Consider the following 23,943-nt stretch of genomic DNA (forward strand, 5'->3'; position numbering starts at 1 on the left):
CCTTAGTCTCCTAGGTGCGAGAGGTCGCGGGTTTGCAAGTTGCTGTCGATGAAGCCTTAGAGAGTTGTTGCAGGGCATTTTGTGGATGGTATACACTGAAGTCACAGTGTCCCAGCAGTGGAGGGAGTGAAAGTTTAAGGTGGTGGATAGTGTGTCAACCAAACCTGGATGGTGTCGAGGTTCAAGTGTTTTTGCAGCTGCATTTATCCAGACAAGTGGAGAGTATTCTTTTACACTTCTGACACACGTTGTAGTTGGTGAAAAGGCTCTGGGGAGTTAGTTAAGTTACTCACCACAGAATTCCCAACCTCTGACTTGCTCTCGTAGCTACATTTAAGTTTCTGATCAACAGCCACCCCATGATGTTGATGATAGGCTATACAGCAGTGGTAATGCTGCTGAATGTCAAGGGGAGGTGGTCAGACTCTCTTACTGGAGATGGTCATTACCTGGCACTTCCTTGACACAAATGTTACTTGCCACTTCATCAGCCCTACAAATTACATTTTATTGCATTTGTGAATGGACTGCTTCATTATCTGAGGAATTGCAAATGGAACTAATTGCTGTAATCATCCTCATTTCTGACCTAAAATGATGAAGTGATGGTAATTGATGAAGCAGCTGAACACAGTTGAACCTTGAACTCAGCCCTGAGCAACTCGTGCAGTGACAATCTGGGGTTGAGATGATTGGCTTCACACAACCACAAATTCGTGAAGCATTCCATATTTCTTACACTGAATGTGGAGGGTGCAGTTAACGGTGTTTTGTCTTAATTAAATTAAAGATGGCAATTTAAACAAAAAAAAACACAACCGTCTTTCCTTTGTGTTAGATATGACTCCAGCCAGTGGAGTTTACTGTCCCCACAACACCCCCGCCCCCAGGATTCCCTCTGACTTCAATTTCACTAATGCTCTTTAATACCACACTTGGTCCAATTTTATGCCTTGACTTGGAGGGCAGTTTCTCTCACTTCACATTTGAAATTCAGCTCTTTACATGCTTTGATGAAGTCTGTAATGAGGTTTGGAATTGGAATTGAGTGGTCCTGGCAGAACCCAAAATGAGCAGTGATGAGCAGGTCATTGCTGTGTAAATGTCACTGAATGGAACAGTTGATGACAGCTTACATAACTTCACTGATGATTAAGTGCAGGCTGATGGTGTGCTAACTGGCCAAGTGGGAATTGCTCCTGCTTTTTGTGGACAAGACATACTGAGCAATTTTCCATTTTGTTCTAGTGTTTCAGCTGTACTTGAACAGATTGGTTAAGGACACGGCTAGTTCTGGAGCCCAAGTCTTCAGTTCCACAGCCAGATATTGTTGGGCCCACAACCTTTACTGCATCCATTGCCTTCAGCCATTTCTTGATATCATGTGGAGTGAATTAAATTAGCTGAAGTTTAGATTCTGTGATGGTGGAGACCTCAGGGTAAAGCCAAGATAGGTCATACACTTGGCACTTCTGGCTGAAGATGATTCTAAACGCTTCCGTCTTGTATTTTGCACTTGGCATATAAAAGTAGGGAAGTCTTTGTGAAGGGCGGTTCATGCCTGAAGAACATGATACATTTTTCTAAACAGATGACTAATGCGTGGACAGGGAAAGTCTATGGATCTTATTTATATGGGCTTCCAAAAGGCATTTGATAACGTCCCTCATAAGGAACTATTAACTAAAGTTGAAGCTCTTGAAATTGAAGGAAAACTATTTACCGGCTTAGGAAATTAGAGTGGCAGGAGACAGAGAATAGAAAAAATAGGCATGCACTCCAATTGGTAGGATGTAACCAGTGACGTCCAACATGGATCTGTGTTGGGGCCTTAACCATTCACTGTGTTAACAACTTAAATGATGGAAGAGATGACGCAAAAAAGGCAGCATTGTTAGCAGTGTAAATTGAAGCATAACATTACAAAAGGAAAAAAAACTGTGCTAAATGGATTTCATTCATGGAATCCTCGCTTTTATATCCAGAGGGTTAAAATACAAGGGGGTAGAAGTCATGCTTCAGCTATACATTCAATGACATTACCATCACTAAATCCCCCACTATCAACAGCCTGGGATTACCACTGACTAGAAACTGAACTGGACCAGCCACATAAATAATGTGACTACTAGAGCACATCAGAGGCTAGAAATCCTGTGGCAAGTAACTCGCCACCTGACTCCCCAAAGCCTGTCCACCATCTACAAGGTACAAGTCAAGAGTCTGATGGAACACTCTCCACTTGCCTGGATGAGTATAGCTCCAACAACACTCAAGAAGTTTGACACCATCCAGGGCAAAGCAGCCCACTTGATTGACACCCCATCCACCACCATCAACATTCACTTCCTCCATCACCGATGCACAGTGGCAGTGTGCACCATCTACAAGATGCACTGCAGCAATTCATCAAGGAACCTTCCAAACCTGTGACCTCTACCATCTAGAAGAACAAGGGAAACAGATGCATGGGAACACCACCACCTGCAAGTTCCCCTTCAAGCCACAAAACATCCTGACTTGGAAATATATCACCATTCTTTCACTGTTGCTGGGTCAAAATAATGCAATTCTCTTCCTAACAGCACTGTGGGTGTACCTATAACACTTAGACTGCAGCAGTTCAAGGTGGCTCACTACCAGTTTGTCGAGGACAATCGGGGATGTGTAGTAAATGTTGGCCTAGCCAGTGACACCCACATCCTGTGAAAGAATACATTTTTAAAAATGCTTCAGCTATACAAAATTATATATAGCGGGAGAACTGTGGTGTAGTGGTAATATCACTGGACCAGTAACCCAGAGGCCTAGGCCAATGCTCTGGGGACATGGGTTCAAATTGCACCAAGGCAGCTGGTGAAATTTAAATCCAATTAATAAATTTGGAATATAAGGCTAGTGTCATTGATTGAAACCATGATAACTATCATCAATTGTGGTAAAAACCCATGTGGTTCACTAATGCCCTTTAGGGAAAGAAATCTTCCCTCTTTACCTGGTCTGGCCGATCTGTGACTCCAGATACACAGCAATGTGATTGATTTTTAACTGCCTTCTGAAATGGCTTAGCAAGGCACTCAGTTCAAGGGGAAATCAGGGGTGGGTAACAAACATGGGCCTTGCCACGAAGTCCACATCCCACGAGCGAATGAAAAAAAAAAATCAGCCCATCAGGAGTTTAAACTTCCTGGGCAATTACAGCACTTGTCGCATGTCAGGGCTTCTGCAAGGTCCTGCCTTGCATGACAGACTTAAGTACAGATTTCGTCACTATCTCTGCAGATTCAGGCCAGTATACATGACTGAAAGAAAGCTTAGATATCTTGCATATACGAGATTGTGACACGGAGCAACACTATTTAAAAATGCTCGTTTCCATGACAAAAGTTATATATTTTTTGCTGTGTAACAGTGTAAAGTGAAGAAAAAGTAAAATTTTAGATTAAAAAAAACTTGGTTGTCTATTAGGAGTCTTGAACCATGGCCGTACATCAGGGCCTCATTGGAACTGGCTATAATCCATCTCAAGGCCATTCAACATGTTACAAATTTTAACAGTTCACATGAAAGCATCGAAAAACTTAGACGTAGGGAACATAAACTGACAAAATATCTTCAACATCCCAGGAGCAAAAGTAAAAGTGTGAAAACAGAATTGGAACAAATTTAATATTGGATCAAAGTGGAGGAAGAACAGGGTCAGTATGTAAGATCTATAGTCATACTGTTCCCCAGATTCACATAGTGAATACACCATAACTAACATTATGTTGAAATATTGAAAGCTCTAAGATTCCACATAATAAAATTATTGAAATTGCATTCCAGAAGGGCTCATTGAGTCTGCATTGACTCTTTTGAAGAGCAATTCAGTTAATCCCAGTCTCTCGCTCTTCTCCCATATCTCCGCAATTTTTTTTTCTCTTTCAAGCATTTATCCAATTCCCTTTTAAAAGCAACTATTGAATTTATTTCCACTACCCTGTCAGGCAGCACATTCCAAATCCTGACCACTCATTACATAAAAAAGATTTGCTTCATGTCACCTCTGGTTCTTTTGCCAATCACCTTAAAACTGTGCCCTCCAGTTATCAACCCTTCGGTCATTTATAAAGCCCAGGATTTCAACTTCTTTCAAATTGTTCCATTTAGCTTGTATTCTCTCTCCTCATTCTTCCTGCCAAAATATATCACCTCTCATTTTTCTACATTGAATTTCATCTGCCACCTGTCCGCCTATTCCATTTGCCCATGTCTTCTTGAAGTCAAATACCGTCTTCCTTATTGTTTATAGCACTTCCAAATTTAGTGTCTTATGCAAATTTTGAAATTGTGCCTTGTATCTCTAAGCCCAAGTCATTAATGTATATCAAAAACTGCTGTGGTCCTAGTGTTGAACGTCGGGAAACACCTCTTCCAGTCCAAAATACAGCCATTCACACAACTCTCTTTTCTACCCTTTAGCCAATTTTGTATCCCACAGGCTTCAACTTTGCTAGCAAGTGTTTTTATACGGTACTTTATTAAACACCTTTGACATTCTTCATCTTGCATTATCTTCATCCACCTTCTCTGTCACCTCATCAAAAACTCAATCAAGTTAGTCAAACACAATTTGCCCTCAACAAATCCATGCTGGCTCTCCTTTATTAGTCCATACTTCTTCAACTGGTTGTTAATTTTCTCCTAGGTTATTGTTTCTAAAAGCTTATCCACCATCAACATTAAATCTGACTGGCCTATTATGGTCAGGTTTATCCTTCTCTCTTTTTTTGAACAAGGATGTAACATTTGCAGTTCTCCAGTCCGCTGGCACTCCGCCTGCATTGAAGGAAGATTGTGGCCAGCACCTTTGCAATATCTGCTTTTCTTTCCTCAGAAACCTAGGATGCTTCCTATATAGACCAGGTGACTTACTACTTTTAGTACCTCTATTTTTATCTCATTCAATATCCTAACAACTTCCTCATTTACTGTAGCTTTTGCAAAGACATATGATCTGGACCCATTCAGAGACCCACTTGCTAAATAAGATGGGCAGGCCTTTAGATTCAACTAAACATCCCAGGCAGTCAACAAAAAATGGCAACCACCTTTCCAACCACTCATACTGAGCATTCTTCCTACCACAAACCAACTGAAAACAAGAACTACCCTAATAATGCCTGCCCATGACATGCAGTTCTATCTACTATGATCCAGGAATAAAATTAGATCCAAGTTTACAGGTCTCTGGATACTCACCTGCTTTGAAACTAAGCTCATCATGTTCTTGTCCTTCATAATCATACAATGCTCGCACTCGGACTTCTGATCCTGAATGATCCTCATCAAAAGGATTATCACCATTTGTTTCATTGCAGTTGAAGGGGTTGTTTGTTTCTTCATCTGACCATTCTGTGGTGTAGTTTTGGTTCTTTTCATAGCTGCTAACACCAAGTTCCAAAATATAAAAAGTTAGTTACTATACTTGGCAATCAAATTATTAATCATTAAAAGGATGTACACTTCTCGGGCCAACTGAAACTGACTATTTTTTTTAATGTAGTCTGCACATCAAGACACACTGATTACGAGTCAAACTAAACAGAGTATGACCAGAGTATGGGGCAATGTATTGGTGCTCTAACATCAGCAATGGAAGAGTCCAGGATGATCACTGAGCAATTCCCCACACAGTCATCCTTCTAATTTTTTCCATAGTTATGGGAAAGGGAGGTCAGAGATTATCACAGGGAGGTGAGGGGTCGACAAAGAGAAGAGTAAGAAAGTAAGGAAATCACCCTGGTCACTTTCATGTATTCCTGAGCATCTGGTTGTAAGGGCTGGCAGTAGGGTTCCTCTCCTCCCAAGCCTCCCAAGATATTTGCAAAGTGTGCAGCACATACAGAATTGCAGCAGAAAAAAATATAATTTTATAAATGCTAAAAATGAACCTATTTTTGATTTGATGATACTGAAAAAAGCAAGTATAAGTTGGATTTACTGTGAGGCGAAGAGATGAAGTTGGGTAGCACTGTTCAAAAACAGTTAGATCCATCGCTCCTTGTTCAATTTTGCTATTTAATCTAATTTTCTAATCCAGTTAAAAAAAAAGTCAGTTTTTTTAAAAAAAGAACTTTGTTGGTTCAGCAGTACAGGCTCGGGGAAAGTCCAAGATTTAATGTTCAGTCTGTGCTAAGCTAGTTGCTTTCATCCAGGTTGGTGGTGGTGCAGTCACTATATCTTGTCTCATTACTCCGCATTAAGGAAAATTACCTGCATTCCTATTTCAGTGTGCCCATGCTGTAAGTGCTATTGTATATGTTCCTGCTGAAGATAGGATCAGGCTCAATTGTAATGTCCTGCAATTAAACAGCTTGTTCACGCTCATCGTCAGATATAAAAACGAACCAAAAAGGCTAATGGAATGTCAGCCTTTATCCCACAAGGGTTGGAGTTCAAAAATTAGGAAAATATGCTTCATTTGTACAGAGGCTTCATCAGATCCAATTTGCAGTACGGACTTGAAACGTTAACTCTGTCTTCCTTTCCACAGATGCTGTCAGACCTGCTGAGCTTTTCCAGCTATTTTTGTTTTTATTGCAGTACTGCATTCAGTTTTGGGAACTGAGCCATAAGACAGATAATGGGGGGGGGGGGGGGGCGGTGCACCACAAATTCACCAGAACATAGGACATGGCGGATAAATTATGATAGTTGCATGCACTTGGCTTTTAATTCCTTGAGTTTTGAAGGTTAAGGGGTGATCTAATCAAGGCCATTAAAATGAAAAAGGGATCTGATAGAATAGACACAGGAAACTATTTCCTCTGGTGGGGGAATCCAGAACAATGAGGCTAATCTTAAAGTTAAAAACTAGGTCATTCAGGAGTAAAGTCAGGAAGTATTTTTTCACACAAAGGATAGTGGATGCGAGGACCATTTTAGCTCTCAAGCCTGGCTTGAGGGGCTGAACAGTCTACTCCTGATCCTATGTATTCATATGGAGAATAGTATTTGAATAAGGTAGTGGAAGGGTGACTATAATCTAGCTAACCATCAACTATGGAGGGAGGGGGTGAAAAATTGGCAGAAAAGGTAAAAAATAAAGAAATGGACAAAACCACATCTTTAAGTGCTCTCATTTACTCCAATATCAAGCTATGTTGGCAGTTTACTATTTTTAAATCCAAACAGAAAAATCAAGAGAAGCTATTTCTGGTAAAACATGCCAATTATGAGTATTAAAACAACATTATTCATTCTTGCACTCTTCAGCTCCAGTGATGAGCACAAATACAGCTTTAATTCTTCTCCTCTCCTCCCACCAAACTGACTGAAATTTGTAAAGAACTGAAAAATCCAAACTTCTTAAAAAAATTCAGCATGCAAACACACAGCAACTATTTAAATTCAATAACATGGTAGCACTAAATTAGAAGAGCCACAGGAATCAATAAGATAACCATTGTTAAGGTGGCAAGTAGTTCAACAATGTTAGGAAGATAAAAGCAGGTAAGTGTAAAAATGGCAACTCTGTAATTAAAGAAAAGAAGGAAGAGATATATTTAGAGCTTTTTGCAGCATAGGCCACACTGCACAAATCCATGCAATAGTCAGTACACTGACTCTGTGGAACCTAGGATAAGGAAACATTAAGCAGTAGCATGAAAGTGTGAATTTCATCAAAAACAATCTTTCACCAACTTTTTGGTTATTGTGTTCTCCTTTTCGTCGACAGGTTTGCCATTCTCCTCTTCCTCAAATGGGTTACAACTGGAATGTATCGAGTTAGTAGTACTCCGGGTAAAAAGACTGCCATTTGGGAAACAACATCATTAAGAGCAAGCTCTTTTCACCATGAAATTCAAACAATGCATTCCATAAGCTAATGTAAATGAAATTAGTTATGCCACTGACCAGCTTCATAAATTATATTTGTTAAATACCATTATTGTGATTTGTCTAAAGATAAAGAAGTTCACCTGAACAACATAGGGCATTCTATAATAACAGCAAAAAATTCTTACTGATTAATTCAAATCTTCAAATTAGGTTTGTATATACAGCCTTTTTTTTTATTCTAATATAAGCTTTGGCAGCAAAAGTTTGGTATTCTGGGTTCAAAGGTTCCCTCTGCAGCCATATCACAAATTGCAGCCACAGTTCTGCGATTATTTAATCCAGAATTTCTGCACAAAGAAACTAACTCTGATATCACTTAGCAGTGGAGCAATGTAAATTTTCTGAAACCCCACTGCAATCAGCATGGCCTTGTTCACAGCAGGAAACTTATTGGAAGTTTTTGAGTATGCTGCCTGTGATTTTCCTAGCCACATGTGAGAACCCACCGCTGGTGAAGGGTCTCCACGCTGTAAATTTGATTCAGGCACTAATGACAAGCCTGCACAAGTCACCAAAAATGAGCATTATTTGCAAATTGTTCTGATAGTATAGTCAAGCTATAGAGGGTGACTTCTGAAACTGTAGATTCCAGAAAGCCAGTGATTTTAATCATGGACAGATAGGGCAATTTGCTGCAAAATTAAACAGAACAATAAAAAAAAACCCAATTGAAATATTCAGTGCATGTCATGCAGAGGTGAATTTCGAAGTTACAAATAAAATAAACAATTAAGGGCTAAAGCATTAACTTTCTTTGGTTCATTACTAAATGAAGTAATCTGGTTCTGTATATATCTGTTGGGATGGACAGCAATAATTGTTCTAAAATGCATCCAGGCTTCAGTATAAAACTCTCAATTCATAAGCACTGCATAACTTGATACAAGAAAATTATCTGCAAGAAGCAAAAATTCATGTGTGTTTAATTACTACATGGCTGCAAAGTCTGCATTGTCAGCTCCAAGGGCTGAAGCTTCTGTTTGGTGAGCAGGGGAGGAGCGTAAAGTGACATGGGGTGACATCGGGCGTGCGTCCCGACGTCACCCCGCATCATTTAGATTTTCAGATTGGCGATCGTGCAGCCGACTCGGTTGCACACCCGCTGACCTGTCAAAGGCCTATTAAGGCCATTAGAAAACTAATTGAGATCATTAATGGACCTGCCCGTACAACCTTAAGGTTGGCGGGCAGGCCGGGAGCCCTGGCAGGCTTCTGAAAAAGTATGAAACCTCATCCACGGCAGGATGAGGCTCATGAGTGATTTAAAAATCTCAGAATCTCAAAATAAAAGTTATGGACATGTCCCAACTCATGTGACAGTGTCACATGAGGGGACAGGGCAGCAACATTTTATTCTCATCTCTATTTGAAGTTTCAAATCTGAGCCGATCTCCCTGAGGCAGCACTTTGGGGAAAATGTTGCCCCAAGTTCTTTATTATTTCTCTCCTGTGAAACTGGTAGTAAATGTAGAAATTTTGAATCTCTTACCTGCTGTATGTGGGAGGCTGGGATGTTTGATCTCCTGTCTGATTGATACTAGTCAATGTCACTCCATCCCCAGTTTTTTTAGGCTTTTCCCTCCTACTGAGTGTGCGATTGAGGTCGGCACACCATTCCTGTTAATTTACAGACAAGAGCACATGAAAAACAAAGCATTTTCTGGCCACAATGTTGTTGCATTCTGTTAAATAGTGTATACAAACAGTAAGCATTTTCAAAAAGATGAAAATTAAAGGCCATTTTTAACACTTCTATCATATCGCCCTGTAATATAGTCAAACTAGTCATAGTAATCAGAATCTAAAATAGTATACAAATGTTAAACACTATTTTGCAAAGGTATTTCTTCACCTTTAACAGTTGTACACTGACTCGTGGAGTTTTTGAGTCAAAAGTTTAAGTAATAATAAAACACATATCCTCATTGCCATCAAAGTTAAGACAGATTTGTGGTTCCTACATTGCTCACATATGCACGAAGACAAAACTTTTGATACACATTATCTACTACCAGCCCATCTCTAACCTCCTTTTCCTTTAAGGTCCTCAAAAACATTGTTGCCTTTCATTTATCTCTATTCAGAACAATTTTCACCTTGCTCATAGCACTGAGGCTGAAGTCATGAATGACACCCTCTGTGACCTTGGCACTGGTGTGTTATCCCTCCTGTCCTCTTCAACTTCTCTTGCAAATTTCAATATGGTCAATTATGCTATTCCTCTATACCCCATCTTCTCTTGTACAGCCATCATACAGTTTCACTATTACCGGTTTGAATTCAGCCAGCTTATTTCCAGCAATGACTTCTCTTCCTGCCCCTTCATTATCAAAGGTTGAATTTTGGCTCCGTCTTCTTCCTCATCCACAATATTCAGATATTCAGTAATGTCATCAGCAGGCACAGGATTAGCTTTCTGTTCACACTGAGCTCTAGCTTTCCAGCATTTTCCTTGACCCGCAATCCTCTCTGTGCCGTCAGATGTCCTGACTGATGCTATGTCATAAATAAAGATAAATTCCAATTTCAGCTGCTGCCATAAACACCACTCCCTTGCCACTGACTATTCCCTTCCTCAATCACCTGATCAGACTAAATTGTTTCAACTCTAAAGTTTCAAACCCCATATCATATCCATCAACATGACCACTTAAATACATGTCCATCCGTTCTGCTGTTGAAATTCTTATCCACACTTTTATCACGGCTAGATTCAATTTTTCAGTATAATCCTTGCCAGTTTCTCAAACCGCATCCCTCCACAAATTCTAACTCAGTTGACTGTAACCTGACTCACTCAGCCAAATCTCTTGCTTGAGCTGACATATTGGCTTCCTACCCCCTAATAAAATGAATTAATCCAAATTCTGGTCTTCAAATCATCCACAGTCTTGCTCAACCTTTCTTCTGCAACTTCCCCCAACCTTACATTCCTTATTGCACCCTTCAGCTGGTGAATTCCTACTACTATTGGTGACAGAGTCTTCAGTTACATTGGACCGAACCTTTGGAACTCTGTTCCTCAATCTATCGGCCTCTTCCTTCATGTTAAAAAAAATTTCTTAAATCGTATCTTTTCAACTAGGGTTTTGGTCCCAATTCCCAAACCATTTCTTCGTTTTGTTCCTTTTATTTTTGCCCCCTAATGCTAAGTACCTTGGGACATTTTTCTGCATATGGTCCCACCATAAACACTAGCAGGCATCACAGGCAATAATGAGTCTGAAACTCATTAGCAAGTCACCATCAGCTTAAGCAGTCTTTGCATGAACTCTATTACCAATTGCTGAAAGGTTTTCTTACAAATGTGTGCTTTTTAAAAAATAAACACAGATCTTCCCTCTTTGCTCCCCTTTAGGCCTATTGAAAGCCAAATTAGAAGCAGTATCTTCCAAAAAAGCGTACAAAGAGCAGCTAAGATGGAAGCAGGGCAATGGTGCGTTAACTCAGCTCAAATGGTAGCATTCTCACCTCTGGTTCACAAGTTCAAACTACACACTTGAACACAAGTCTCAATACAGCACTGCTGGAGCTTCCATCTTTTGGATGAGAATTAAACTAAGGGCTAATCACCCACCACCTTCTGGGACATTACAAGGTCCTATAAAATTATTGGACGAGCAAGGTGTTCGCCTGGTAACTTGAAGAGCGTTTCTGCTTCATCCCAGTGTCCATTTATTCACATGCTGTTTGCGGGAACCTTGCTGTTCAACAAATTGTCTGCATAACAAGAGTGACGACACTTCAAATTAAGCCATGATTGCAAAGCATGTTAGGATGGAATGGGGAAGTGATAAGCGCTGTATGAATGCATGTTCATTCTTTTTTTAATGGGCTCTTTTGGCTTCCGCCTTATTTTTCTCCTTCCCAGTGAAGAAACTACATCTCGAGAGGAATAGTCTCGTTCAGAGGATGCATCCTGAACACTCAGAACCATTCATTAATGAAGATCTTCCAAGGACCTATGTTGCCTGTATTCAGTAAATCAGTGAAAATGTCAACTGATTAACCACGGAGTTACTTGAAGCATTCTCTCATATTCTCTCATTTATATTATGATGAAATTTACAAACTTAACAGGTGAAAGAAAACTTACTTCATCCTGATAAATGTTAGCCAGAAAAAAAATTGGAAGAAAGGTTAAAAAATATACTATCTAATCTATTGTAAAATAACTCAAAATGTATTCAAAAAGCCAACATATGGTATGCTAAGATGCTAGAATAAAGTTTCCTAAATTAAATTTAGATAATTGCCTTTCAAATAAGATTGAAATACATGACACTTTTGAAAGAATCTAAATCCTTCAACAGCACAAAAGTTTCAAAGATGAGTTAAAATTGTTATCCTGGGTCTTGCAACAGTGACTACACTTCAAAAGTACTTAATTGGCTATAACGCACCTTAGAAAGGTACTATAGAAATGCAATTCATTTGTAGATGTAATTTATCTGGATTTTCAACAGGGTTTGATAAGGTGCCCATAACAAGTGAATGAATTAGGTGACAGAATGTAGAGTCTAGGCAGAATGGATTGCTAGCTGACTTCAAGACAGAAGGCAGAAAGTGGGAGTAAAGGGTAGTTATTCAGAGTGGCAGAAGGTGGGAAGCGGTGTTGCACAAGATAAGTGCTGGTACCACTGCTTTTCACCACTTACATTAACAATTTGGACTTTGGAATCAGAAACATAATTTCTAAATTTGCAGATGACACCAAATTGGACAGGATAGTCAATACTGAGGAAGACTGCAACAAATTACAGGAGAACATTGATAAACTTGCAGAATGGGCAAATAATTGGCAAATGAAGTTCAACGCAAATAAACGTGAGGTAGTATATTTTGCAAAAAAAAAACAGGGAGATCACTTACTAAGTGGAAGGTGCAAGTCTAGGTGGGGTAGAGGAACAAAGGGATTGCGAAGTATACATACAACAATCACTAAAAGTTGAGCCAGAGGTTGGCAAGGCTAGATAAAAACTTACAATTCCACTCAAACATCAAAGATTCCTGGGAGTGGGATAAGCAATTAACCACTCACAAAGCTGTTCTAAACCTTCAAAATCAATCACCCTCTTAAAATTACTGTTATATATTTGCTAATGCTAAAAAATATTAGAGCCTACAGTTTATTCACAGAAAATTACAGCCCCCTGTGAAAGCCCAATTCATTATACCATAAAGACCATAAGGGTTAGGTTGGCTATGGAAAAGGACAAAGAACAATCCAGAGTAAAAGTAGTTAACCGGGGGAAAGCCAACTTCAATAGTGTAAGAACGGATCTGGGCTGAATAAACTGGAGTCAAAAATTGGCAGGAGAAATGGTAGCTGAACAGTAGGCTACCTTCAAGAATGAGATAGTTCAGGCACAGTCAAAGTATACTCCCTCAACAGGGAAAGGTAGGACCAACAAGTCCAGAGTTCCCTGAATGGCAAAAGAGATAGAAATTAAGATTAGGAAGAAAAGGCATGCTTATGACAGATGTCAGGTAGAAAATACAATTGAAAACCAGGCTGAATATAGAAGGTTCAGAGAGGAGGTGAAAAAGTAAAGAAGAAAAGCAAAGGAGTATGGAAAGAGATTGGCAGATAATATAAAATGATATGCCAAAGTCTTCTATAGGCACATAAATAGTAAAAGGGTGATAAAGGAGGAGTAGGGCCGATTAGGGACCAAAAAGTGGATTTACACATTGAGGTAGAGGGCATACCTCAAGTACTAAATGAATACTTTGCATTTGTCTTTACCAAGGAAGAAGATGCTACCCAAGCCATGGTGACATAGGAGGTAACTCGGATGTTATAAGAGTTTAAAATTGATACGGTGGTGGTTTTGGACTGGCTATCTGTACTTAAAGTTGATAAGGCACCTAAACCAGATGATATGTATCTAAGGATACTGAGGAAAGAAAGAGTGAAAATTGTGGAGGCACTGGCCATAATTTTTCAGCCTTCCTTAGACTCAGAAGTGGTGCCAGAGGACAGCAGAATTGCAAACATTACAAAAACGCTGTGTAAAGATGAGCTCAACAACAACAGGCCAGTCAGTTTAACTTAAGTGGTGGGGAAACTTCTAGAAAAAATAATTAGGGACAAAATTAATAGCCACATGGATAAATGCGAGTTAATTAAGGGAAAGCCAGCATGGATTTCTTAAGGGAAAATTGTGTTTAACTAATTTGGAGTTTTTGAAGAAGTAACAGAGAGGATTGATGCTGTTGATGTGGTGTATATGGACTTCCAAAATATATTTGATACAGTGCCACACAACACACTTGTGAGCAAAGTTATAGCTCATGGAATTAAAGGAAAATTAAAAGATACAAAATTGGCTGAGTGACAGGAAACAGTGAGCAGTGGTTAATGGATGTTTTTGGGCTGGAGGAAGGTTTGTAGTAGAGTTCCCCTGTTGGGACACCTGCTTTTTCTGACATGTATTAATGATTTAGACCTTGGTGTACAGGGCACAATTTCAAAATTTTCTGATGATACGAAACTTGCAAGCATTGTGAACTGTGAGTAGCATAGTGCAGAACTTCAAAAGGACATAGACAAATTGGTGGAATGGGCAGACAGGTGGCAGATGAAGTTCAATGAGGAGAAATGTGAAGTGATTCGTTTTGGTCGAGACAATGGAGAGACAATGTAAAATAAAAGGTACAACTCTAAAGGAGGTGCAGGAGCAGAAGGCCCTAGGTGTATATGTGCATAAGTCATAGAAGGTGACAGGACAGATTGAGAATGTGGTTAATAAACCATACAGTATCCGAGACTTCATTAATAGGGGCATAGAGTTCAAGAGGAAGGAGGTTATGTTGAACTTGTATAGGACACTGGTTTGGCCTCAGCTGGAGTATTGCGTCCAGTTCTGGGCACCACTCTTTAGGAAGGATGTGAAGCCATTGGAAAGAGTGCAGAAAAGATTCACGAGTATGGTTCCAGGTGTGAAGAACTTCAGTTATGAAGTTAGATTGGAGAAGTTAGGACTGTTTTCTTTGGAGAAAAGAAGTTTCAGAGGAGATTTGATAGAGGTATTTAAAATCATGAGGGGTCTGGACAGAGTGGATGAGGAGAAACTATTCCCACTCATGAAAGGATCAAGAACGACAGGACACAGGTTCAAAATAATTAGCAAAAGTGGTATGAGAAAACAACTTTTTCACATAGCAAATGGTTAAGGTCTGGATTGCAGGTTCAACCCAGGCATTCAAAAGGGAATTAGACTGTTATTTTAAGTGGAAGAATATGCAGGGTTACGGGGAGAAGACGGGAGAATGGCATAAAGTGAATTGCTCAGAGAGCAATTGGCCTCCTTCTGCACTGGAACGATTTAGTAATTCTGTGAATTTGCAAGTTCTCTGGAAGGAAACAAGTTACATTATATAGTGTCTTTAACAATAGTAAAACATCCCAGGGCACTTCATGGGAGTATTATCAGCAAAATATGACATTGAGCCAAATAAGGAAGTATTAATCAATTGCTTGGTCAAAGAATTAGGTTTTAAGGAGTGTTTTTAAGGAGGAACAGAGAACGAGTAGTGGAATGGTTTAGGAAAGGGGGTCCAGAGGTTAGGGCCTTCTAAGCTGAAGGTGCAGCCACCAATGGTGGGGCAATTAACAGTCAGGATGCTCAAGAGCTCAGAATTAGAGGAGCAATATTTCAAAGGTTTGTGGGACTGGAAGTGGCTACAAAGAGGGAGAGGGGTGGAAAACAGAGGGATTTTAGAATAAAGATGAGAATTTTCAAAATCAAGGCTTTGCTTAACCAGGATGTAGGACAGTGAGATTTGGTGTGGGTTACAACACAAGCAGCAGAGTTTTGGGTGATCTCAAGTTTAGGGTGGATAGAACATGGATGGTCAGGCAGTAGTGGATTGGAATAGTCAAATCTAGAACTAACAAACAGATGTACGGGAGTTTCAGCAGATAAGCTGAGTCAGGGGAAATTACAGAGGTGGAAACAGGCAGTCTTAGTGATGGAGTGGGTATGTGGTCAGAAGTCATCTTGGGCTCAAATATAACACCAAGGATACAAACAGTCTGGTTCTGCCTCAGACAGTTGCCAGGGAAGGGGATAGAGTTGATGGCTAGCGAACGCAGTTTACCGGAGGATGGCAGAAGACAACGGCTTCTCAAAATTTAACTGGAGGAAATCTGGATGTTGGACAAGCAAATCTAGAGATAGTTGATGGGTTGAGAGAGATTGCGATGAGCTAGCACTGAATGTTGTCAGCATACATGTGGAAACATGCTGTGTTTTGGATGATGTTGCTAAGAAAAAGTATGCAGGTGAGAAATAGTAAGGGGCGAGGACTGGTCCTTGGGACAACACCAGAAATATGGGAGCGGGAAGGGAGGACATTGCAAATGATTTGCTAGAACCAGGCAAATACAGACCCACCCAGTGGAACAGCAGTGGAGGAACATTGGAGGACGGAGGGTGTGGTCACCCAGGTCAAAGGTTGCAGACAGGTCAAGAAGGATGAAGAGAGATGGTTTACTTTAGTCATAGTCACTAAGACGAAGTCAAATGGACTGAACAGACATCTTCATCGAAATTAATCTTTCGATCATTAAACAAACAAAAAAAAAACCTGTGCATCTGGAGGTAAACATTTGTTTACTTTGAGTTTTAAAAGGATAAAATAGGAAAGGGGATAAAAGATAGAAAGGGGGAAAGAAATTATTCAGTTATAGCTGACTATGATGGGATCAGCATGGACACATCAATGCTCTACATCATATAATGGGCAGTTCTGGGATGCAGCTTTACATAAAATGTTTGAAAGAAAACAAAATAACTTTTTTGATTTCTCCTCACGATGGTATGCCGATCCTCATTCAATCAAATCAAGTTGATAATTACTGATAGTACTAAGCAGTTTTTGGTCATCTTTCAGACTTTGCCTGTTGGGTTTTTAAGAGGCTGTAATGAGGGATTTTTAGTGTGCGCATAACAATAGGTGCTTTCCATCAAAATACCAAATAAATACAGTAAAAATAAATAGAAATGAGTTGTTTTATCTGCCTGTGCCCAAATGATTTTTGATCAGTGAGAAAAATAAACATATGAAAAGAATGAGATAATTAAAAGGTAATTATTGCACAATTCAATTTCAGAAAACTATTTAAAGTACTATCAAATTTTCCCAAGTAAAGATTTGTTGGTTGGCTAGATTTTAATTTATGAAAGTGATGGTCAGGAACATGATCTTAAACTTCAAGAAACATGTAAGGGCATTAGAAAGGGTATAGAGGTGGTTTCCCGGCTATTACCAGAGATCAGGGATTTCAGTTATGAGGAGTGATTGGAAAAGTTAGACTGTCCATCTTGAAATAGAAATGGTTACACGGAGGCCCAGTAGGGATTTCCAAGATAAGAGGTTTTGATCGAGTAGGGAATTCCTTCTGGTCAGTGGGTCAATAACTAGATGGATTCAAAATCAAACAGAAAACAATCTAGAGCCGAAGAGAATTTTTTTTCATGCAGAGAGTTGCCGACATCTGGAATGTTCTATCAGAAAAGGGTGGTGGAAGCCAATTCCATAAATAATTTTAAAAGGGAGTTAGCCAGGTAATTAAGGGTGAGGAATTTACAGGGTTCTGGACAAAAGTAAGGATGTGGGACTAAGTACGATTGTTCTTTTACAGAACCAGTACAGGCACACGTCCAGGCTGAATGACCTTCTTCTGAGTTGTGAGTTTCTAAGATTCTATGATTCTAAACAGAACGATTTTATCACCAAAAGCCTGGTGATCTTCAATATAAACTGTACAACACAGCATTTTATACAGGCTAGCAATTCAGACTTGAGAAACATGCAATTATATGCACGCATGCTTTCTAATCAGTTTGAACATGCACACCCATAACATTAATCACAGTCTTGGACTTATCAAGGCAGCATGCATTTGCAAAATAAGTTATAAAAATATACAAATCACATCTTAAAAATGCACAGAAAATGTCAAAAAGCACATGGAGCTCTTACATTCATCTCCAGCTTCGGTTGTATTCAAACTTAGCGTGTCTGCTGTACTGTAGTGACTGAGGACAGATTCAAAATTTTGTAGGATTTACATTACTGCAGGGGTCTCAACCTTTTTGCTTCTGAAGTCCCTCTCCTGTGTTACAAAGCTTTCAGAGGCCCTCTGTGACATAAGTATTTCTTCTGTAAAAATATTCTCTCAATGCTGCTTGTACTCACCATATTACAGCTGCTGCTATCCTGACAATGTAAAAAAAAATTGGTCTCTTACTCCCATCCCACTCGCTCTTACTCTTCACCTGACCCTCAGTCTCCCTCTTTCCTCCTCAAACCCCAATTCCTTCACCACCTGTTCGTGGCACATCAGCCAGTCCCAGTTCTTTGGTCAATCATCAGCCAAACAGCTCTTTTCCCCCACATCGCCAACATTTTTATAACTAACAAACAAATAAATTTTTTTAAAATGGAAAATACACTTTAAAGGCCTGTTTGATTTTACACCAAATTGCACATTTCTTCAGATTAATGTTTTATTCCTAGCAGCTCCAGAGAAATCCCGAATGGTTGAAATTCTAGCTGGGGGCCAACATTGGGAATGAACAATCAGGTCTGCTCGTGATGCTTCCCTTGGTAAATCAAGACTGCTAACACATTGAAGTGTTTTAAGCCAGGGGTCCATGGGAAAGTTCACAGGATCCACTGTAAATAACTTGCAGAATTTAAAGAAAAAAATAAAGGTGGGATCAAACAGGTGGTTCTAGTCCCAACTTAGGTCTCCCCCCACTCCAAGTCTGTTGCACGGCAGCAGCAGTTGCTGCTCGGTCCAGCCAGCACCCCCCACCACTTCCTGAGAAGGGAGAGGAATGGCAGTTGATAGTCTGAGTCCAGATCGCAGAAGAAGGAGGAGGAGTGAAGTTAGGCACTGCGGGCCAACCAGCACTCCTGTAACCACTGAATACTTTTAAGGTAGGAGAGAAAATGGGGGGAAAAGTTAGTGCAGAAGTTTTAAAATGAGTGTGCAAACAATTTTGCTGATACCAAGTGTCAATCCTAATAGCTTCCTAATGTTGTCATATTCTGCTCTTTTCCCCCCCAAGACTGCAGCTTGCTGTTTGAACCGATCAGTTCTTTCTCCCCTTGCAGTTACCACCTTGTCCATTCTTCACTGATTGACAGTCATAACTGTATGAAGAAGAATGGGGCAAAAGAGTTCAAATTTGAAACAGATCTGCCATTGACTCACTTCAGTAACTGCAGCCATGATGCTTGAACTGAATGAGTTGCAGTTGCTGCTGGTGATGTATGGCAGCGAGAGCACACAGAGTGAGGGGTGCAAATAGAAGAGCAGCTGTCCTAGTTAGTCCAGGGAAGTGGGAAGCAACTACCCATGCAGCATGGCATTAGGACAAATGTGGAGAGGGACGAAATGTGCAGCGGGACCTGGGAGAAGAGCAGGGTGCAGAGCGTTCAAGTTTGGGGATCTGGACCCAGACTATCAACTGCCATTTCTCTCCCTTCTCAGTGAGCGGCAGGGAGTGGTGGGAGGGTGGCGGGGGGGGGGGGGGGGGGGGATGCCCAGCTGGACACAGCAGCAGCTGCTGCCACCATGAAACAGACTTTTGGGAGTGGGGGAGGTCTGAGTTGGGACTGGAACCATCAGTTTGATGCCGCCTTTACATGCTGGCGTATTTTTCTTTTTTTAAAATAAAATCTGATTTTTTTTTAAAAACTCCTGGGAGGTTATTTATGGTAGATCCCTTGAACTTTCCCATGGACCCTGGCTTAAAATGCTTCAATATTTTTTGAGGCTGTACATGATCAAGTGCTCGCTACATGAAAGCAATTTACAAAGAAATGAAAAATGTGGTCAGTAAGATGAAAATAAATTAATGCAAATGACATGCAAAAGCAAGTGATGATGCACAGGTAGAAATTATACAAGCAAAAACGTCATTTAGGCATAACTGGCAAGCATTTCTAACCTCTCTATTAAAGATGCACAATACTGAAGTTTGGATCGCAATATATCACTGCACTACAAATGATGCATGACAAATCCTTCCCTAACTTCTCAAACATTAGGGAATTCATTCTAAAAAAGTCACCTTGAATTTAACGACTGCAATTTATGATATTTGATTAATCATTTTGTTTTATCCCACTGAACACCATGCAATTTAGTATTCTAATTGAATGTGTAGAGTTTGTTAGTCTATAACATCTACTGATAGAAGTCATATTGTGTATTGTGGGTCGTTTTCACAGAAGTTGTGCACATTTTATTTTGGCTTCCTTCACAGAATTGTCTTGGAAACCTTTAAAAAAAGGTTGCTTCAATTATTCTGGCATTATTCCACTCATTGGCATTGAATTTAACATAACATTCGTTCAAATAAATGTCCATTGACTTTGGAACAGATGCATATCAGAGAATATGTTCAAAGACTCAATAAACATGTCCATCTCCACTATTCTTCCCATGACCTACATTATCCACTGTCACTGATAGTAAATAAAACATACCAGAGACACAAACCTAACCAGTAAAACCTGGTGAAAGCAGAACATAGATCAAACAACAAGACCAAAACATTGGCTTCTTTTTAAATAAAGTTGCAGGCAGCCTGCACAGTATGAAAGTTGCGACAGTCTCAGCGCTTCGGTGATTGACAAAAACTCTACAATATTAACCTGTATGTAGAGAACTGCCAAAATGACTCACTTGCATTCAACAATGCCATTGCCATGCAGGGACATAATATAAATCTAACAGCATTTACTAACAGTCATAAAATAATGAAAAATTAGCCTAAGGAGCAATTTCAGTTGTATGATGCCAGACGTGAATTTGAGGATTCAGGTGAGCAACAATAACTTTGTATTTATAAAGCACCTTTAATGTAGGAATACATTCCAAGGCAATTCATAGGGGTGTAATCAGACACCAAGTTAAAGGAGGAGATTTTAGGATAGGTGATCAAAAACTTGGTTAAAGAGGTACATGTTAAGGAAGGTTTTAAAGGAGGAAGTGGTGGAAAGAATTCCAGAACTTAGGGTCTATGAAGCTGAAGACACAACCACCAAGAATGCTGCAAAGGGAGTGGAAGGTATACAAGTGCCCAAAATTGGAGGAAGGCAGAGTTCTTGGAGAGTCATAGATTGGAGGAGGTTATGGAGATAGGAAGAATTAAGGCCATCATGGGATTGTACAATAGGATGAAAACTTTAAAATCATGATATTGGAAGACCAGGAGCCAGCAATCGAGCAGAGGGGTGATGGAGGAAATGAGACCTAATGCAAGTTGGATGAGATCAAGTTTATGGAGGGTACAAAATGAGAGACAGCCTGGACAGCACTGGTATAGTTGAATCTGAAGCTAACAAAAATCAAGGGTTAGGGTTTCATCAGCCAATATGTTGAGTCAGGGCCAGAGACAAGCAATGTTACCGAGTTGGAAATAGGCAATCTTTGTGATGGAGAGGATATGGAGTTGAAAGCTCAGCTTAGGATCAAATAAGACACCGAAGTTGCAAACAGTCTGGTTCAGCTCGACAAAATGCAAGAAAACAAAGTTGGTGACCAAACACAATGACTCCTGTCTTCCTAATTTTTATTTGGAGTACACCGCAGCTATTCCAGGACTGGATATCGGGCAAGACGTTTGATAACATAGAGGCTGCAGGGGGGTCGAGAGGTGTGAAATAGAATTTGGTGTTGTCAGCATACATGTGGAACCTGATGACATTTTCAGATTGCGTCATTGAAGCAAATTAAGAGTAGAAATAGAAGGGGGCCAAGGATACAAGGAATTCCAGAGGTAATGTCAAAGAAAAATTCAATGAACTCACTAATAATGAATTATTTATTGATTCCATCTATATTTTATTTGTAATTAAGCTTTTCTTAGCACGGTTCATTCATTATTAATGAATTAAATTTTACGTTCGAACAATGACACAATGTTATTGAATTCTGACAAGTGGCCCCCATTATTGAATCATACAGTACAAATACCTTTAGGTTGTACTGAAGTGACAATCATAAGGAAAATCATAAGAAATTAGAATACATGAACAAGCATAACAGATGGAGAAATAAAAAATAAAAGAACTATTTTTTTAAATTAACCATGTTGGGGAAATAATTGCCATTAGAATGAGCATCCCTTTAAGAATGCCAAGTCACTGAAGTAGTCTGATTTCATCCTTCGCTCCAATTAACTTGCAGCAAGAAATGGAAGAAATATAGACAAATATGTACTCCGCATAGAACTATAATTAGCTATGAGATAAAAGCAAAGAAATGGAATGAATCAGATAAATTTCTAATTGTGCTACTGCATTCAATTTAGCTGTCATACCTCAAACTGTGGCCAGTTCATGGGCATTCCTGGACCATATGCACCTCTGAACCATTTAAGATCCTCCTTGGGGTCTGCTGACTTAATAGCACATTCCAGCTCTTGATATACAGCGCTATAACTTTGAAAGTAAAAAACAACAAAGCTGAAATTTGTCAAAGGAATGGACATTTATTGAGCTTAGATCAATTATTAGAAATAAAAGGTTTTATCTCTTTAGTCACACATATACATTGTACAAAAAACTACGACAATAATTGTGTGAATGTGATTCTTCCCCACACCCTGCGTACCCCCCCACCCTGCCCCCAACCCACTGTACTATTTCTAGAGCACATAATTCAAAGTACATTTGTAAAGCTACTTTTATTATCAGGACACTCAAGAATTAGCAAATGAGGGGGAGATGGCAGCGTAGTGGTAATGTCACTAGACATCCAGAGGCTCAGGCTAATGCTCTAGGGGATTGTGGGTTCAAATCCCAACATAGTAGTTGGTGGAATCTGAATCCAATTAATAAATTTGGAATAAAAAGCTAGTCGCAGTAATGGTGACCATGACAACCATTGATTGTTGTAAAAGCCCATATGGTTCACTAATGCCCCTTTAGGGAAGGAAATCTGCCATCCTGACCTGGTCTGGCCTACAATTGAGTCTAGACGCACAGCAATGTGGTTAACTCTCATCTGCCCTCTGAAGTAGCCTAGCAAGCAACTCAGTTCAAGTGCAATTAGAAACGGGCAACAAACGTTGACCTTGCCAGCGATGCCCACACCCCCTGAAAGAATTTTAAAAAAATGATTGTTTCTTTTTTAAAACCACAAGAAAGAATGGTTTCCAGTTGAAAATCATTCCGGCTTCTGCAGCTTCTGACTCCTGGCACAATCACCAAAAAGCAGAAATCATTACAGCTTCTGCAAATCCTGTCTAATGGTCCAAATTGTAAAAGAAAACAAAAGAACAAAACTGTTACAATTGCAATTCTTTTTATAGCTAGAAAGATCTTTTCATGCAGTTAAGCAATCAAAGATTTCTTTCTGCTGTCTGTAAATTTCAGATAAGAAACGAGCTTATGACCAAATCACATCTTTGTCTGGACTTGATCTAGACTCAATTGTTGTAAAGTCTTTTTTTAAAATCATCTCTGTCCCATCACTTCATGATTTTGAGCAGCTCTAGCAAACTGGCTTATTTGAATAATCCTTCATAGTTCATCATACAGCTTTAGCTTTATGCAAGGAGCCAACTTTGTGGGGAATGTGGAAAGTCTAGCTAATAGGTCAAACTTAAAAGGATGTGGACACATAAAAAATGATAAATAGCTGCCCAGTGGAGTAAATATCATTTCCACCATTATAAAGTGCCAAAATTAATCTGATCGATTTGTCAACCCTAGGCAAGGCTGGGAGCAGTGAAAAGTGGTAGACAAAAATGAAGTGAAAGGCATCTCATTGCAGAGGCATGAAGTGAATTATTTGGAAAAGTAACTTCTTAAAAAATTAATTCATTCACGGGATGTGAACTTCACTGGCTGAGCCAGTATTTATTGTCCATCTCTAGCTGCCCTTGAGAAGTTGGTGGTGAGCTGCCTTCTTGAAATGCTGCAGTCCATGTGGCGAAGGTACACTCACAGTGCCGTTAGGAAGGGAGTTCCAGGATTTTGACCCAGCGATAGTAAAGGAACAGCGATATATTTCCAAGTCAG

The 23,943-nt window shown here is 39.7% G+C and overlaps 1 protein-coding gene across 9 annotated transcripts in view; it reads right to left on the reverse strand.

Moving 5' to 3' along the window:
* LOC144696662 (protein kinase C and casein kinase substrate in neurons protein 2-like) overlaps window positions 1-23,943 on the reverse strand; it is a 123,493-nt gene that overhangs the window by 4,637 nt on the left and 94,913 nt on the right. For 5 of the 9 annotated variants that reach the window (XM_078568228.1, XM_078568226.1, XM_078568221.1 and 2 more), the window contains exons 7-10: window positions 22,239-22,359; window positions 9,377-9,504; window positions 7,690-7,797; window positions 5,245-5,429 (exon numbers count right to left, since the gene is read on the reverse strand). In XM_078568228.1, the coding sequence (XP_078424354.1) occupies window positions 5,245-5,429; window positions 7,690-7,797; window positions 9,377-9,504; window positions 22,239-22,359 (542 nt within the window). The remainder of the gene's footprint in view (window positions 1-5,244; window positions 5,430-7,689; window positions 7,798-9,376; window positions 9,505-22,238; window positions 22,360-23,943) is intronic. The other 4 variants (XM_078568227.1, XM_078568220.1, XM_078568224.1 and 1 more) reach the window with 3 other exon arrangements.

The sequence above is a fragment of the Cetorhinus maximus genome, chromosome 22 (genome assembly GCF_964194155.1).
Source record: "Cetorhinus maximus chromosome 22, sCetMax3.hap1.1, whole genome shotgun sequence".
Classification (NCBI taxonomy): domain Eukaryota; kingdom Metazoa; phylum Chordata; class Chondrichthyes; order Lamniformes; family Cetorhinidae; genus Cetorhinus; species Cetorhinus maximus.